The 16,343-nt window shown below is 38.8% G+C and overlaps 1 protein-coding gene across 10 annotated transcripts in view; it reads left to right on the top strand.

Moving 5' to 3' along the window:
• kcnip4a (potassium voltage-gated channel interacting protein 4a) overlaps positions 1 to 16,343 on the top strand; it is a 123,835-nt gene that overhangs the window by 91,124 nt on the left and 16,368 nt on the right. For 2 of the 10 annotated variants that reach the window (XR_009239886.1, XM_058624279.1), the window contains exon 1: positions 7,054 to 7,678. The exons of the other annotated variants lie outside the window; for them this stretch is intronic. Coding sequence is in view for 1 of the 2 variants with exons in the window: in XM_058624279.1 (XP_058480262.1) it covers positions 7,567 to 7,678 (112 nt within the window). In the remaining variant the exon portion in view is untranslated. Of the gene's footprint in view, positions 1 to 7,053; positions 7,679 to 16,343 lie in introns of those variants that run through there. 10 annotated transcript variants of the gene reach the window in all.

Here is a 16,343-nt window from a genome sequence, read left to right as displayed (position 1 = left end):
AATTTTAAATACCATATGAAATCAGATTTTTATCCATGAACGTAAAGTTTATGTTGGTGAGCATCAAATATGCACCGATGTTGCTGCCGTTAATCGCTGTGTCTCAGGTCATTAGTCGATTAAAGGTAACCTGTGGAGTATTTGACCGCCAATCACATGATGGGGCATTGATTTAATTTGTCCACATCTATATTTTTATTGTCATGGGATATTTAAGCCGATTTGAAGCTTCATTTGTCATTTTTGACCTTTCAGATGGCAGATTATAGATCTTGAAACACTCGGTATAGCAGCTTAGCAAGTTAACATGTGACGATATAACTGCCTTTCTCGTGGAGCTGAAACAAAACAATTTGGATTGAATGTTTTACATGTCGTCGAACCAAAGTGGTTCTGGCTTGCTAAGGCAGCAGTGCTACATATGTCATAAGGTGTTGTTAAGAGCTTGAACCATAGTGTGTTTTTAATCTAGGTGTGATTTGATTTATTGCTTGTGCCTTGGCGCTTGTAGGAATTTTTTTTTGTCCATGTTTTTGTGTCAAACAACCTGAAACCATGTTTCTCTCATTTACTGCTTGAAGATTCTTAAAGAAATAACCACCTGTATTGATTTTCTTTTTGCTGGGGAACTATGCTCATCGTATCTCATTCTCTGGACAGTGGCTCCAGTCGTCTTGTATTCTGTCTGCCATTTTACGTCCCCCCCTTGTCTCCTCTTGTTTTATCGTGCCCACTAATGCATATTCTCGATTGACCTTTGCACCTGGAGCTCAGTTTGACTGGCAGCTCACCAGTCAAGGATAACGCAGCGAAAAATCGGATGACAGTCCGCTCTGTGCTTCTACATGTGAGCTGTCACGTAGCTCCGCCACTGCTAATGTGGCAAACAGATGAGCAGAAAATCAGATTGATATTATCTGCCTGAGCACAGTGTCGCCCTTTGACAGTGTCATTGACTTTTCCTTTTACATCACAGCTAATCGTATGGAAAGAATTGTGATTTTGATCTCTCTCTTTCCAAGAGATGCAATGTTGGAGTTTGAGTAGAATTTGCACTACATACGTACATTATCAGACAAATATTGAATTTGTACCAACGTAAAAATAACAAATTATTCACAGCAAATGTGTTTATTTCACCAAAAACAAAAAATAATCTAGTTCACAAATGGTGAACTTTTGAACAGCTGTGTATATATATGGAATTATTTGAACCATCTCATATGCACGTTGTTTTTCGTTCTGTTTCTTTCCATGAGCTTTGACTATGAACAAATGAATAACTTGAGCAGGGTGTTCTTTGTATGGTGATTCTCTGTGTTTCTCTTGTGAACTAAACAACTCCAAGAAATAATTCCCTCCCATTGTTACGGTTCGGGTGAGGGATTTCTCCACACAATAAAATAACAATGAGACATTGTTTAATATCAGAATATAAAGAAACTGGAGATCGTAAAATAAGTAATAAGAGTCTACTTCGTGAAGTGTTAGTTTCCAAATGTGCTTTATGGTGAATATCCTGGCTAGAAAGGGGAAAGTTTACTTTTTATATTCTTTTGAAATTGTAAATCAGGATAAAATAAAGCAGAAGCGTAACACTGAGGGTATTTCCGTGTCCGTGTCTTAAACCATTAGTCTATTAGAGGCAGCCTGTTGATCACCAGTAGCGAGTTGGAAAAAAATGCAGTCCGTGAGAGCCCATTTTCATTTGAAAAAATATAACCACATACAGGTATACCAAAACAGGGGCCACACGTAGTAGTGGGTAGAACTGTTGCCTTCAACATCAAGAAGGTTGCGGGTTTGAATCCTGGTTCGACCGAGGATCTTTCTGTGTGGGGTTCGCATTTTCTCCTCATGTGCGCCCCGTGAGTTTTCTCGGTGTGCCTTGGTTTCTTCGTGCAGTCCAATAACATGAGGAGTGAATGGACTGTTGGACGTGCTGAGGTTGTACCCCCACTTTCACCTTATGTCAACACTTGTGTGTAAAGATGACTTCTTCATATATTTTACTGACATGTAAAAACAAAATCAGATGACAAATCATAATAAATATAAAAATCATAAAAAAATATAAATAATAAATATATCATAATATATAATCAAAATTGTTGATATTGGGTCCTTTTACAGGACACACTCATAACTTTGAGTGAAAATAAAAAATGGGAGAGTGATTCAGGTGCAAAAATAATCAACATAGTCATCCAACCTGATGAGACATAACCAGCAGATCTGAAAATGCATATTCATAATGATCTAACATAAAATTGAAAGTACGACGGGGCGTTTAAACAAGTTGAATCATACTTTTGCTGTTAATGTGTTGTCTGTGAGTTTTTATGTAGTTGAAGTAATTGAAAGGAGCGAAGGCCCGTAAATGCATTCATGCACACACATACACACATACACACACACACACACACCTGGCAGCGAGCCTGCAGTATCCAGAGTCCACAAAGTAAGTCCTGAGCATCAGAATCAGCCTGTGGCACTCTGTGGTTGATTGCTCATGCTGTTTCACTGAGGGTTGCCCCGGTTCACAGCTCATAATTGCCTTTCCCTTCACAGGCGCCGCTTCAGTAAATATGACGGCCTCATTTCAATGTGCCTTGGAAAACACAAGCCAAACACTAATGCCGCTTTGCATGCCTGAGCAAATCGCTGCAGGTGTCGCCTAATTATATCACCCACTTGTACCCTGAGCTGATCTGTAAACAGCAGGACGAGCTCACGCCGCCTCAGTTTGATTGATGATGGCTGCATCAAAAATCCCTTTCGCCTGCTCCTGTACTTTCACCGACTCAGGGAAAGATCCCTATTGGATCTGGAAATTTTGGAAATTTTGCTACGATGAGTTGTTTTAGAAGCACATAAGTTTGTTACTGTCACAGAGAGTTTCAATGACTCCTGCACCTGTGGTGTTCGGTTTTGTTCTATTGAAATGTTCTGTTTCTCTAATAGTCAAAACGATTAGAATAAAGGCATCCTCAACATTAATTACTCCGGTGTAGAGATTTTAGTCTAGTTGAATTGTAATAGATGGATTTCTGCATCAAAATTTCTGAAAACAATGGGAATGATTGTTGATTGTCATGTTTTAGGTTAACTAAAAGTTTCCCAAAACTCTTTAAACACACATTAATTCATATTTCCATTCCATCCTGTTAGATTTGATCACCTTTTTAATAGTGTCATTTGCTTTACTCGTCTTGCTAATTAGTCAGTGTGTTGGCTTTTGGTTTGCCATTTCATTGTGTGTACTTGCCACTAATCGATCACAAATACTCGGTGTCATTTACTGCACGTTGAGCCTCTGAAGCTGTCCCTGTAAAGCACAAATGCACAAATGAGACGACAGAACAACAATACCAAGGACTCCATACTGCTTCCTGCCGTCATCAGTCTCGGTCTTTTGTTCTTGTTTTGATTGAGAAGCAATTACATACTGTGTTTAACATACACAGTGTTCGTGAGACTGACTCATTGACCTTTACTGTTAATCATGTGTCAACGCTTCTCAGACGAGCACAGATAAGATCCACCAAATCATGAATACCGAGGATGGAAAGTGGCGACACGGGTGGCAGTGATGAGTGTGGATAAAAAAGTCTAATCTTTCAATGTCCATCATTCTGCAGAGGCAGATGAACACAAAGCCTTTAGGTTTGTCACTCAGACTTATCTTGTTCATTACAAAGATAAGGGATGTGGACTTCGGAGTTGGTGACACAGCAGACCTCAGTGCAGCTTGACATTTGAAGTCCTTCAATAGAGGTCTCTGTGAAAGACGTGCTGGCATGATTTTGGTGGCGCAGGCTGTCATCTCGTGAAACTGATGATTTTTGTGACTTTAAAAACACCTTCTTAAGACAAATTGTTATATATACTATGTGTGATTGATACGTAAATGTGTGTCATTGTAAACACATTCAGAGAGACTGATGCAATTGAATTCCTTTCAAAATGGCAGAGATGCATCTCATGGAAACTAACAGGGGTAATTTAGTTTGTGCTTCATCGCCAGTATTATTAAAGGTATTTATCTGGTCAAGATTACAGAACACCGTGTTCCGGATAATCACATTTTCTCTTTATTTCTCTCTCTCTCACTTTGTTTTGTTTTTTTTATCAACTAGACAAACCAGAAACATTTGAAAGAAGAACAACCACGTCCAAAATTGATCGTGTTAGAATTTCTTACAGCAGGTAGTGATATAAGAACAGTACGATCCACTGTTATTTCAGTATTGGGGTCTTTAAGATCATCACAATTGTCCTTTTAAGATGAGCATTGCCTCGTTAAAAACAGCTACCATGTACAGTATGAAGCAGAATTTAACCATAAGTCAAAGATCTTTTCTTCTCATTCTTTTTGCAGATTGTCATTACTTTTGGGAAAAGACAAGCATTGTTGTTCTATTTATAAAAGAAAAGGCTGTGTTCGGGCGATTCTAAAGACAAAGTGCTTTATAGCACCTTTAATCAACAATTCAGCAAGAAATAGCACTGCAGCTCTTCATACAAACGTCACAAAATAGAAATGTCGACCCCTTTACAGCGTCTTCTTCGCTCCGATTCTGACAAACAATTTGTAATTGTAATCTTCCGAAAGAAAATCACCCTGTCAATTCTACAAATGCCGAAGCTTTAGGTTCTCCATCTGTCTGAGCTGCCATGCTGTAATAACGTTAGAGCGGCGATTGTCCAGAATTTGTGTGACATTAATGGACAAAGATGTGTGGTGTGATATTTAACTGTCAGCCGAGTTGATATAATCACGGTTCCTCATGGGTTTTTTTTTTTTTCTTCATGTCTCTCCAGCTCCCCCCTCCACCCTCATGTCTTCAATAATGAATCGGCTGCATATCGTATCACTTGGCTGGAGAGAGGTTATGATTGGTCAATTATTCCTACATGTTTTATTAACCATCACTCTGGCAAACCATGGCAGAAGAAGGCCTGAGGGCATTCATCTCCTTTGTGAGTGGTTTCACTGATGTTGTGCCAGTGAAACATCCAAGAGTTTGGTCAGGTGATAAAATACCGTCACTGTATGTGACAGCTGATAGTGCTTTGAACTATTGTGGTACAGTAGATCGCCATAGAAAGACTTTATTCCACATTTGTTTACTTTCTGGAGTGAGACGTACTAAACACTCTCACTGAATGAATGAATAGTTGTTTTCTTGTAGCACATAGAGTTATAGGGCTGCAGAAAGCACTTGTTACTACACTGTGTAGCAGCTGGAGCAAGCTGTAAACCCAAAACACAAACATTTCTGGCCACTTTACACTATAAGTCGAGCATTTACTCTCCGCCAAATCAATAGAAAGCTATCTGGCTTTTAATGCCAGATACATCATGTTTGCAAGTTAGTTGCCGACTTTGTCCCTTTGTCCTTGGTGCTCAGCAGATGCCATGATAAAGTGTATTTTAGTGTTTTTTGTTTTTTTTCTCACTGAAAACAGCTGGAGTCTGAGTTAGGAAAGTATTCTGATGGGAGCAGTGCCATTGAATTAAAACAGAAAAGCTGCAGGACATAAAACAATGAGTTTAAAATGCCAATTTTAATGAGGTTGTCACCCTGAGTGACCCTCCCTTTACCTGCACATTCATTTGATATTGTTAATATAAAAATATTGATGTTTGTGCAGGCCGTTTTATACTTCATTTTGGAAGGGTGCTTATTGGCTTACTTCCCTTGGTTTAAGTGAATCTGTGATGTGTTTTGAAAACAATGGAGGATGCATTTTTACTTTACTAGCACAGTATGGCCTTAGTTCAAATCCCCATCACTGAGCCATACACAGTAAATATATATGTTTGTGTACCGTCATATTATAGGCAGATAGTTCTCATTTTCTATTTATGAGACTTGCATACCAGTGATTCCTCATATATCCAGAAGCTCGTCATTTTTAATACGATGTGTCTACTGGATATTTTTTATATTTTATATATATATTCTACTTTGTGAGGATACTTACTTCCAATGTGATAATGAATCAATCAAATGCTACTTTTTTCTATTTTATATATGTTTTTATGTTCACCTGGAGAGCTGCTGCCTTCAGTTGCATTGTATGTGCTCATACAATGACAATAAAGATTTCTGATTCTGATGCTGTTATCTATATTGTTAATTCAACAGGTGATTGTGGCTCTGGCAGTCTGCACAAGGCCAGTAGATGGTGGTATCTTCACTTATTTGCCACATACACTGAATCTGTGAATCAGCCTCACTCTCTATGTACTGTGTATACCTTTATAGTTCCCTTAATTAACCCACCACATCTCAAAAAACACTATAAACTCCATTTTAAGGAGAAGTGGGTATGTTTAATGAAGCAGTGTGTGATCAATACTATTTCCTGTATTATGTTTAAAGACCACTGAGACTTATTGACTCCCCTTATTCCCCCACCCCTCTTATCCATCAAACCCTCCAATATTAACTCTTAAACCCTAAAGAAAGCAGAATAAGCAATAACGTGGGTGGTTGGTTCATTTCGCCCTAATCTGGTTTTATGTATGAAAGCTATGGAGCGTTCTAATATCCTGAACCACTTTTTAAATTACCATAATGTGAAATAACAAACAAACAGTTGTTTAAAGCATAACATGTGTATTTTGCCTGTTGATTACTGTACTATTTACACTATATTAAGAAAACTATTGCTCTGCCCGCTCTGCTTTTCTGAGAGGATTTTGTTTTCCCTCCTCATCTGCATTTCAGTTCTTCCTGTAGCTTGAAATCTTAATCTACAACAATACAGTTGTAACAAACGCATACACGGTAATTCAAAAGTGGCATACGTACTGTATTTTCAGTCGGTGACACATTCTGACCTATTGTTTCTGCACTCTACTTGCTTTTCAGCATGTGTGGTTTATGTGCACATGTACAGCTCATGAGAGGCTGTAGATATTCCAGCAGCACACATCCCCTCCGCCTCTGTCTCAGCATCCCCCACCCTCCCCACTCCCTCACTCATATCCACTCCCTCTCATCTTCCCTCCCTTTACTTCTGCAGAGAGGCAACCAGAGCGCGTGAAAGAGCCACAGAGGAGCGAGCTGCAAAGTCTCTGACGAGAGCGACGTTCACTCTGCCTTCTTTTCCATGACTTTCATCTGTCTCTTTATTTGTGAGGAGAGGAAAAGAGAACGAAGCTTTGAGATCAAAATTATCTGGGACTTTAATCCACTTTGAATCCGCTTTTCTAAATTTTCACTGACCCCCCCCCCCCCCCCCCTTCGAGATCAGAGTGACTCTAAATGACTTCAGGATCTTCACAAGCCTGAGACAGGTTCTTGTTTTCCTGTTAACCAACTTCTTCCATTTTTACCCTTACCCAGACTGGATTTAAGAAGTGAGTGGGCAGTAGGTGGGTGTCTGAAGGCGCCCGGCCTGTGCGTGTGGGCCGGTGCAGCGCTGGAGTGGGTGCGGGGGAACTGGAGTGTGGGGCCGGGTGGCAGTGCTGGTCCTGAGGTTGAGGAGGCCGAATCAGGCTCTGGGTTTGGCTCAGGCTATGGTGGCACAGAGTGGACTGAGGGTGGAGCGATGCTGAGTGCAATCTGGGAGACCGAGGGGCTGCAAACGTTGGGGATCGTGGTGCTTGTGTTTGCTTCAGTCAAGCTGCTGCACCTTCTCGGGCTCATCAGCTTTGAAGAGGGTAAGACACTGATGGAGTGATGGAATATTGATTGACAGGAGGGCTGGGAGAGACGGCCAAAAATGTGACGCTAAAAATCAGTCTGTATTGATAATTATCATGATAAAATGTTTTAAATTTTGTTCCTGAGTGAAATTAACTGTGGTTTTAAACTTCTTAATGGTCAGAGGACTACTTTTGAAAATTTCACACACGAGGCTAAACGTTTAATAGCAGTTATGTGTTAAACTTTAAACCTTATTTTGATATATTGAACATTTGTCACTGCAATATTAAAGAAAATGACATTGCAGAATAGCTATTATTACTGTATTAATGCCCAGACAGTTTTTTTTTAAACATGATAATGCATTTTTAATCATTGATTTTCCCATACATTTACAGCTTGTGTTCCCTTACTTTTGGTTGCTAGAAGAAAAGAGGATTTTTAAAACAGCAATTTGAAAACATATATTGAGGTCAACCTATCAAAGCAGGAAAGACAAAAACAAATGGACTGTCTAAATTCATGAGCTGAAGTTATGAAAGCAGACAGAAATGTGTGTGAATTTGGAATATGACTGAAGGGAGAAATGTGGAACAGAGAAATGAACATATTTATGCCTCAAAGTTAATTATTTTTTTTCCCGTGTATAATTTCTGACTTTGTTTACGGGCATGTTTAGTCACTCAGAATAGAGTCAAATCAGAAGCGCTGCGTGTGGATGCGTCTCATTGTGCACTCAAGGGAAACAGACTTACTTAAGTAAGGGCACAGTCTCACTCACAAAGCACTGAATGCATTAGGCCTAAATAAACTGTTTAGTTTGGCTCTATTTGCGGTCGTATCGTTAAGCGAAGTAGCAATAGCTGCAAGAGCAAGCAGTTTCATCAGACTATTTTTAGCTTTAATAAACAACCGTCGCTTCTAATCACGATCATTAGTCTCCAAAGCTGTGGGTGCGAATCGTGAACTGACAAAATGATAATGAGTGATAGCAAGTAGCTGGAAAAGTCTGACCTGACCTGAGAGAAGTGTTTAGAGGGAGCACGGTGGTATAAGTGAGTGTTATTTCAAAGGCACATGTGGGAGCAGTGTTTTCATTTCGGGGCAACAGCGAAGTGAGAGTTGTTTTGCTTCCTCGCGCTGCGTTTCTAAACGTTTCTGTTTTCCATGATGAGATGACGGAGATGTCAACGCCGGCTGATTTTCAAGTTAATTTGATCTGTATTCCCCACAGGTGTCTCACGGTGTAATTACTTGCAGAGGATATTGTGCTATCTGACAAGCTGCCAATACAGGTATTGATGGGATGCTTGTGTTTGAAATCAGGCTCAGGAGAAGAACAGGAGCATAGAAATGAGAGATTAGTGAACTTCCTTCTTTCTTTTTTTAAGTATGGAAAATGTTTTCTCATCACAAATGTGTTTATATTAACCATGACTTTGCCAGCAGTGTGTGATATGAGTTTGCCTTTTAGGTCTGAAAGCAGAGAGCTGATATATTGTTCAAACTAGGAATTATTGTTTATTGATTAATTACTTTATCATCTTGAATATAACATATACATAACAGAACATGTGTTATATACAAGAGAAAGAAGAACTTCAAATGTTCATATTTAAAAAAGCTGAATCACTGTGAACTGTATTCACTTTAATCAATTATTAATCACTACGTCTTTTTTTAAATATTCATATATCCGAGTCCTATGCTATTCCTTAAACATTAGTAGTATTATGTTTGGGGTTGAAAATGAGACATTTAGACATTTAATCCCGACAGTATTTGGAAGGATTTATTTAATCTGAGGTTTAACTTGTGTAAAAGGAATCAATTTATCGGCTAAAGTGATTCAAACCGGTTCAAATGGATACAAAGAAGTGCCACATTTGGACCTTGTTCCTTTTGGCTTTAAAGTCACATGACACTGACCATGAACAAGTGCTTCACTTTTTATGTGAATCCAACAGTCGTATCATTTACGTTTTTGAAACAAAAACCTCTTTTTTTTTTTTGTTACTGCCATCCTCTACAACATCAAAAAAGGTTTGTATAGAACCTCTTGGGATAGTGCTTCACCGAGCGTAAACACTCTGCCAAACATTCAAACACTTCTGACACGTTCACAGCTGGGAGCTGCCCTAGACGGTCACATTCCTCTACCGTCGGCCACCTGAGCAGTTCCACTGGGGCATCAGGAGCATAGAAGTGTATAAAAAGTCTCTGTGTAGTTAAAGCTGAGGGAGTCTATCAGCTGGGATATGGAGTATTATAGTCTGTTCAGCCTTTACTGTAGCATCTAAGCAGCAACAGACCACTTATCCTGAGTAGAGGATAAGTGGTCTAAAGAGACTGGGATACAAATCACTTCTGTGCTGCACACACTGTAACCATCACACCTGGTAAAAAGAAAAAGAAAGTTGGTTAGCAGTGTAACATTAACACTAACATTTGGCACTAAATCTGTGTCACAGCAGCAAAACAACAACATTCTGGGTATTATTTAGTCAGCAGATGAATTTATGTATCAGGTCTTTCACATTTTCTTGACACCAAGTAGTATTAAAATGTAATAATATGTGAAGTCTAGTTTTAAACCACCACTGCAGCTGTAAGTGGACACTCAACGTGACAAGGAAACTCTAACAGTGATCCTCTGTAGTCGATCATTGATCACTTTTTGTCTCAGAAGTGATCCATCTTCTCTTTTTCCCCGTCTGATTCGTTTGGTCTTATCCTTCGTCGCACGAAAGTCACTATTTCTTTTATTCCCTTATTTCTCTCTCTCCCTCTCTTTTACTGCTCACACTTATCACAGTGAACACTGATATACAGCACAGTCATTACTGCAAAGTGCTGAGCGAACTTGCACACACTCATTCAGCTCATTTGGACACATTGTTTGCTATTATCGAGTGGAAGTACAGAGAGTCTTAGTGCTGACATTCATCTTACAACGTTGTCAGGTTCCGTGTCCTTGATTGTGATTCAAGGGCCTCGCGTCAAAGATTTGTATGCATGTGTTTCGTCTGCTTTCCCTCACTGCTAAGTTCTGTGGCATCTCCAGCAACAACCAGGTCATGTCTGTGGGGGACCAGTGAGACGTTGGTGTATGGAAGTCTATGCCGAACCCCTAAAAATGGGATCGAGGCACATGCGGACACAACAAAACCGACACAAATCAAACCTTTTATATACGTTGAAATGTTCAACATGTTTATCATGATCCAACAAATGTGCGACAGAGTATTAGGGCCAAATTTAAGATTTTTTTTCTTATAATCTTTTCAGAATAAAGTCATAATTGTTATTCAAGCAAAATCTCAGACAATGAGCTGCAACCTGCGTCATGATGAGAATTCGTGCGAAGTTACATTTTGATTGGTGCTTCACAAATAAAGAAATACTTGTATAATATTTTTTTTCACATTAGCACCACATCATCTTTATCATCAGAACTTTAGGAAAAGATTGTGAAAGAAGCTGAGTCAGTTTGGAAGAAAGAATCACACAGACTTGGAGGCAATCATCTTTCTAAGTTATATTCATTCTCGTTATATTACGACTTTATTATTTTGGCTTCAGTTCGGCCCTAATACTCCGTCGTACAGAAGCATCAAACAAGCCTGTTGATTGATTGATTTTTTTTGATACAAACGTACAGTATGAATGACCTTTCTGTCCTTATTTTTGTTGTGTGGCATTTAGTTGTGATCAAGCATTTCTGACGTGCCTGTCATTGATAATTACAGCAAGTGGGTGCAAAGGGGACCAACAGTATAAAAGTCATCTCTGCTTATATATCTACATAGTAGATAAATAGTAGTATATAAACTACCAGTGAGAAATCTGAAACACTAAAAGTCTGGTCTTTACATTTTTATTTACATTTTAACCTTGTTAACCTTGGCATTGTTTTCTATGTTAAATCAAGTGTTGACATTTTTTTTATTGTCTCAGATGAGACCATTCAACACCTCGTCCAGTTTATTCAACCAGCTCCATCTCATTATTACTCAAAGGTAGAAGATTCAAATATGGAAACAATGACTCAGCTCCAGGTCTTTCACAAGCTGTAATTGTGCACCCACTTACAAATGTATTGAAAGGACAACAATCAACCGGTTCAATTACCCTTTGGCTATTTTCCATGATTCCTATTTAGAGCAGTGACATGATTGACTTAACCTTTGCCAGAGTGTCCCAAGTTATCAGTCCCGCTGGTGTCTTTAAAGGAAAAAAAATGCACAGTGGATTAGCTTATTGAAAGTAAGTGGACTCGACCTGTCAATTTGAGACGGGTAAGCAAGGGCAAGTATCACTCAAGCAAATCAATTCTGATAAAAAAAAACATCAAAGATGATAAATTCTGGTAGTAGGACGGCAGATGCTTCTGAGCCGAGAATCGGGTATGGATGATTGCAGCATTTAAAGGCTCCCTGTGGAAGAAGGAGCTGGAGGCCATTTATATTCTTAAAAGATGTCTTTAATTATGAGCTCTTTGCCATCACCGTGCAGGGATGATGTGTTATGTGCACAGTTCCTATTTCCTGTTGTTAGCAAATGTGAATATGCGCGATGGTCATTAATTGCTATGTTCACACAGCGGTGTGTTGGTGTGTCGCTGATCTTAAATCTGTATCTTAATGAAATAAGATAGGTTGATAAAAAGGTTGAGACTTTCATTAAGACAGACCTTCAGCTGTCTCCAGAGCTTTGAAGCTGCACATGTGGTATTTATTTCCAATCAAGGCTATTCGACAATTATGCTTATTCAGCATGTTCCTGACTTTAATTAGCCAACAAAATGAATAACCATGTTGTATCCAGTAACAATATTTTCCATGATTAAGCCAAGGACAAAGGTTCTCATAGATAATGCAGTAGATCCCTCCCACCATTGCTATTTGAATTGTTATTTATTTATTTATTTTTAGGCTTTATAGTCTCCTCTAATTTCCATGGCTTGGGTTTGATTGTTTTCCTTTGTTTCTAACTCTGCCCATTCCTTATAAAGTGATAGGGAAAGTGTTTGAACTTCTGTAAAGAGAAGTGGGGTATTGGAATAGAAAGTGCTGACTGGGAGCTTTTGTGAATCTCATTACCAGTGGCTCCTACAGTGTATTGAGACCTTTTGCTGTGCGGGGATGGGTTTTAATTTGCAATAAATCTGACAAACTACCATCCATCATCACTTGTGAAGCAGTAAAAAAAACCAACAAAGGTTAAGAATCCCATTTCTTGAAACAATAGTCATCCTTTTACTGGATTATCAAAGATGAACATGAACAGTTATAGGCTGCATAAAAAGATGCACATAATTCTGGGTATGGGAGGGCATCCCATCATTTTATAGGTTTTAACGAAATTGGATGGTGCAGCAGGACATAAATCATTCTGTCTGTGAAACGGCTCGCAATGACCTTTTAATTATAATAACAAGGAAAGGCCTCATTGTCATATAAGTAATTAAGTGAGGAAGTGAGCGGCCCTCTCAGCCAATTGTATGTCAATATTTGTGATTCTGGTTAAGGACGGTTTTCACACAATATGCTATATTGACCTGGTTTGGACATCTTGGTCTTTAGAGAAAAGTTAGTTTTTGTACTCATTTGGGTCTTTAGATTGTGTGTGTGAAATAAAAAATATTCAATAGCTCAGAGTAAAATCCACCAATTCTTTAAAGCTTTTTTTTTTTTTTTTTTTCGGAGCGGCTGGTAGCATTGATGTGAGTTTGTCAACAACTCGTATACGGATGATGCAATCGGAAGCAAATGACTTTGCTCTTTGCTTTTTGAGGTTTGTTTGGTTTTTGTGTACCATGAAAGCTCCGATGCTGTTAACTATCTTGTTCCTCACTATTTCTAAATGTATTCGTGGACGAGAGAATCTTTCTGTTTACGTTTCTAAGGAACAGATGTATTGAAACAATTCAAAGTGACATTTGTCTTAAAGGTTCTTTAAAAGAACGCTGGTGTCCAGGCCCTGATTTTTCTTTCACTGCACTCACTCACTCACTCAGAGTGGTGAATAACAGCTTTCTGGATGACTTTGTTCTCAAGACTGAAAGATTTAACTTCTGTACTTAAAGACACAAACATTTCTTCCATAAAATTGTTTAGTTTGAACCTGTCAACGCACAATCTGTAGTAAATGACACAAATGATGGATGAAAGCTTTGCTGCTAATGCGTTTTATTTCAGCTTCTTCTTCCACAACCTGTTTAATCTCATACAAAATGCTTGTGCTGCATCGACTGTAAAGTGAAGTATGGAAAGTAGGATGGAGGTAACAGTTAGTCACCAGGTGGACGACTCAACTGGTTCCAAAAAAAAAAAAAACTATATGGTGAAGTGAATTGTTATTTGCTAGTTCCAGATCAATATGACTGGGCACTGTTGTGATTGAGCGCTAACTCCACCCAATAAGAGGGGTAGCAGGTGACGTCTGTGAATTTCTGATTTCAAAAACTGACATGGGGTTAGTCAGATCGCCAGACGCAATGCTACACAACAGGAGTTTATTTTGCAACCCGAAGACTACGTCCATTTTTATACACAGTCTATATTGCCTTAGTCTTACAGCAATAGTAGTGACTACCTGTTGACAATAATAGATGAGAAGATGATGATGAAATTGTTGATAGTACGTTACATCATATGTGGAACATTTGCTTCTTTGGCAGCAGCTGTGTTTCCTCTGGTTACATGGTCCAGCTTTGCATTTCTCATTATAAATATTGTAGCAACACTGACTACTTTGACTTTTCAAATGTTTAAACACGCTCCTGACTCAGTGTGTCAGTGTAGGCTCTCGGGGAACATAAATATGGCACTGTTTAATGTCATTTGGATTTCAACCATAAATGAGTTGGTACCCTTAAAAATATTAAGATCAGGACCCAATGTGACCAAGCATATTCAAGGCTTCGTGCTGATGTTGTGACATACATGTGTAATGAAGATACGATTGCAATGAGGGTTGACACAGATACAGGTGCATACAACACACTTGGTTTCTTATTGTTGCTGTATTTCAGCAATTTCAACTCATGGCCCGATCCGTTTGGAAAGAACAGGTCTCCTGCTGATTCCTTGTCTCAATTTTCCAAAACAAACGTTGGGGATTGTGGTGGCACTTTGTCTCATGTTTAATATTATACACAAGGGCAATTCCTAAAAAAAAGAAAGAAAAAAACCCACCTCTGCTACAATTTAAAAAAAAAAAAAAAAAAAAAAAAGTCCAATGCTCGCCGAAATGACTGCATCAAATTTCAGGAAAAATTAAAAAAGATAAATCATACTCATATTGGGATGAGAACAAATCCCCTCTATCAGTATTGGACGCAAAATTGGTATTGAGTCATATCTCAACTAAACAGTTGGAATTCAAGCTAAACCACAGGAAATCAGGAGGATTTTTAATTTGATACGGTTGTGAACATAGGTATGTTTTTGGACTCATAATTGGCAGTATGCTACAAAGTTGTTGTCATGCCCCAGGGCAAGTACATTTAAATCTCACCAAAAAGATTTGAAATGAGAATCTTTGTTTTTAGTTCAAGATGATTGCACACTTGTCTGCCCTTTTGGTTTTCGTTTGAAAGAGGGACCCTGCAGTGACCCTACCTTTCTGTCTTACCATTAAGTCAATTTTACTGCCTCTTTCCATGAGGCCCTGGAGTCTGCTTTATTAAATAACATACTGTACAGTATATGACATATTGCTCCAGCTTCAGCCATGTAGAGCTTATTTGTATTTGGGCCTACAAAATGGGACCAAATGGCAGATCTATATCTCCCTCCCTTCCGATGTATCTGATATAAAATGAGCCTTTCTCACTGCACAGTGGAGACTGTGTTTGAATTACTTTTCTTTTATTGTATTGGATCTGCAAATTTAATACTTGCCAAAGCTGAATAGTAATCAGCAAATGTTCACTGTTGGGACTGCTGGTGTTCTGGATGTCAGCTATAATTTGTTTTTGGAGCATTAGGAAATATTTGATGCTACAAAGGAATTTATTTCACCTCAGGGAAGGCACAGTCAGCCTTTGCAAAGAAGGCGAGTGGTTTATCGTATATATCTTCAGGCGAATCTGTATGTGCAAGCATGATGTATGCTGTTGCACTTCCATCCCACCCCTCACAGTTGACTTATTAGATATCGTATTGCATATTTCTAAAAGGATTTATGCTCCAGCCGAGGAAGCACTTTGACACGTGTACATTAACAATATCTTAGCTCCATGTAAACAAACGAGGCTGAGTTCACAGTGGTGCTCATCGATTTGTGTTTACATCCAAGAGTTCCCATTTCAGTGAAGCATAAGTGAAGAAATCCCCTGAGCATGTAGGCAATATTAAACATCAACTTATTTCACCCAAATATTTTAGGGTTCAATTACATATCGTATGTCTTTTCTGCCACATATTAGTTCTACCTTATCTGGCCTTACATGCTGTATTTAAGGATGTGTTGTTAATGATATGGTGTTGACGGAATCATTACTTGAACCAACTGGAAAAGTATTGTGTTCCTGTTTTAATTTGCTGCTCTTTTGCCTGGCGGTGGCCTGTGTGAGTAATGCTCGTGAAGCTGCAGGTCGGCAGATCAGATTTGTTATTACCTTCATGCCGGTCAAGCTGCCAGACACTGTTCATGCGCTATCTTCATTCCCTG

Source organism: Solea solea, chromosome 3, assembly GCF_958295425.1.
Source record: "Solea solea chromosome 3, fSolSol10.1, whole genome shotgun sequence".
NCBI classification, from domain to species: domain Eukaryota; kingdom Metazoa; phylum Chordata; class Actinopteri; order Pleuronectiformes; family Soleidae; genus Solea; species Solea solea.
The sequence above is the reverse complement of the archived record's forward strand: the minus strand, read 5'-3'. Positions and strand labels throughout refer to the sequence as shown.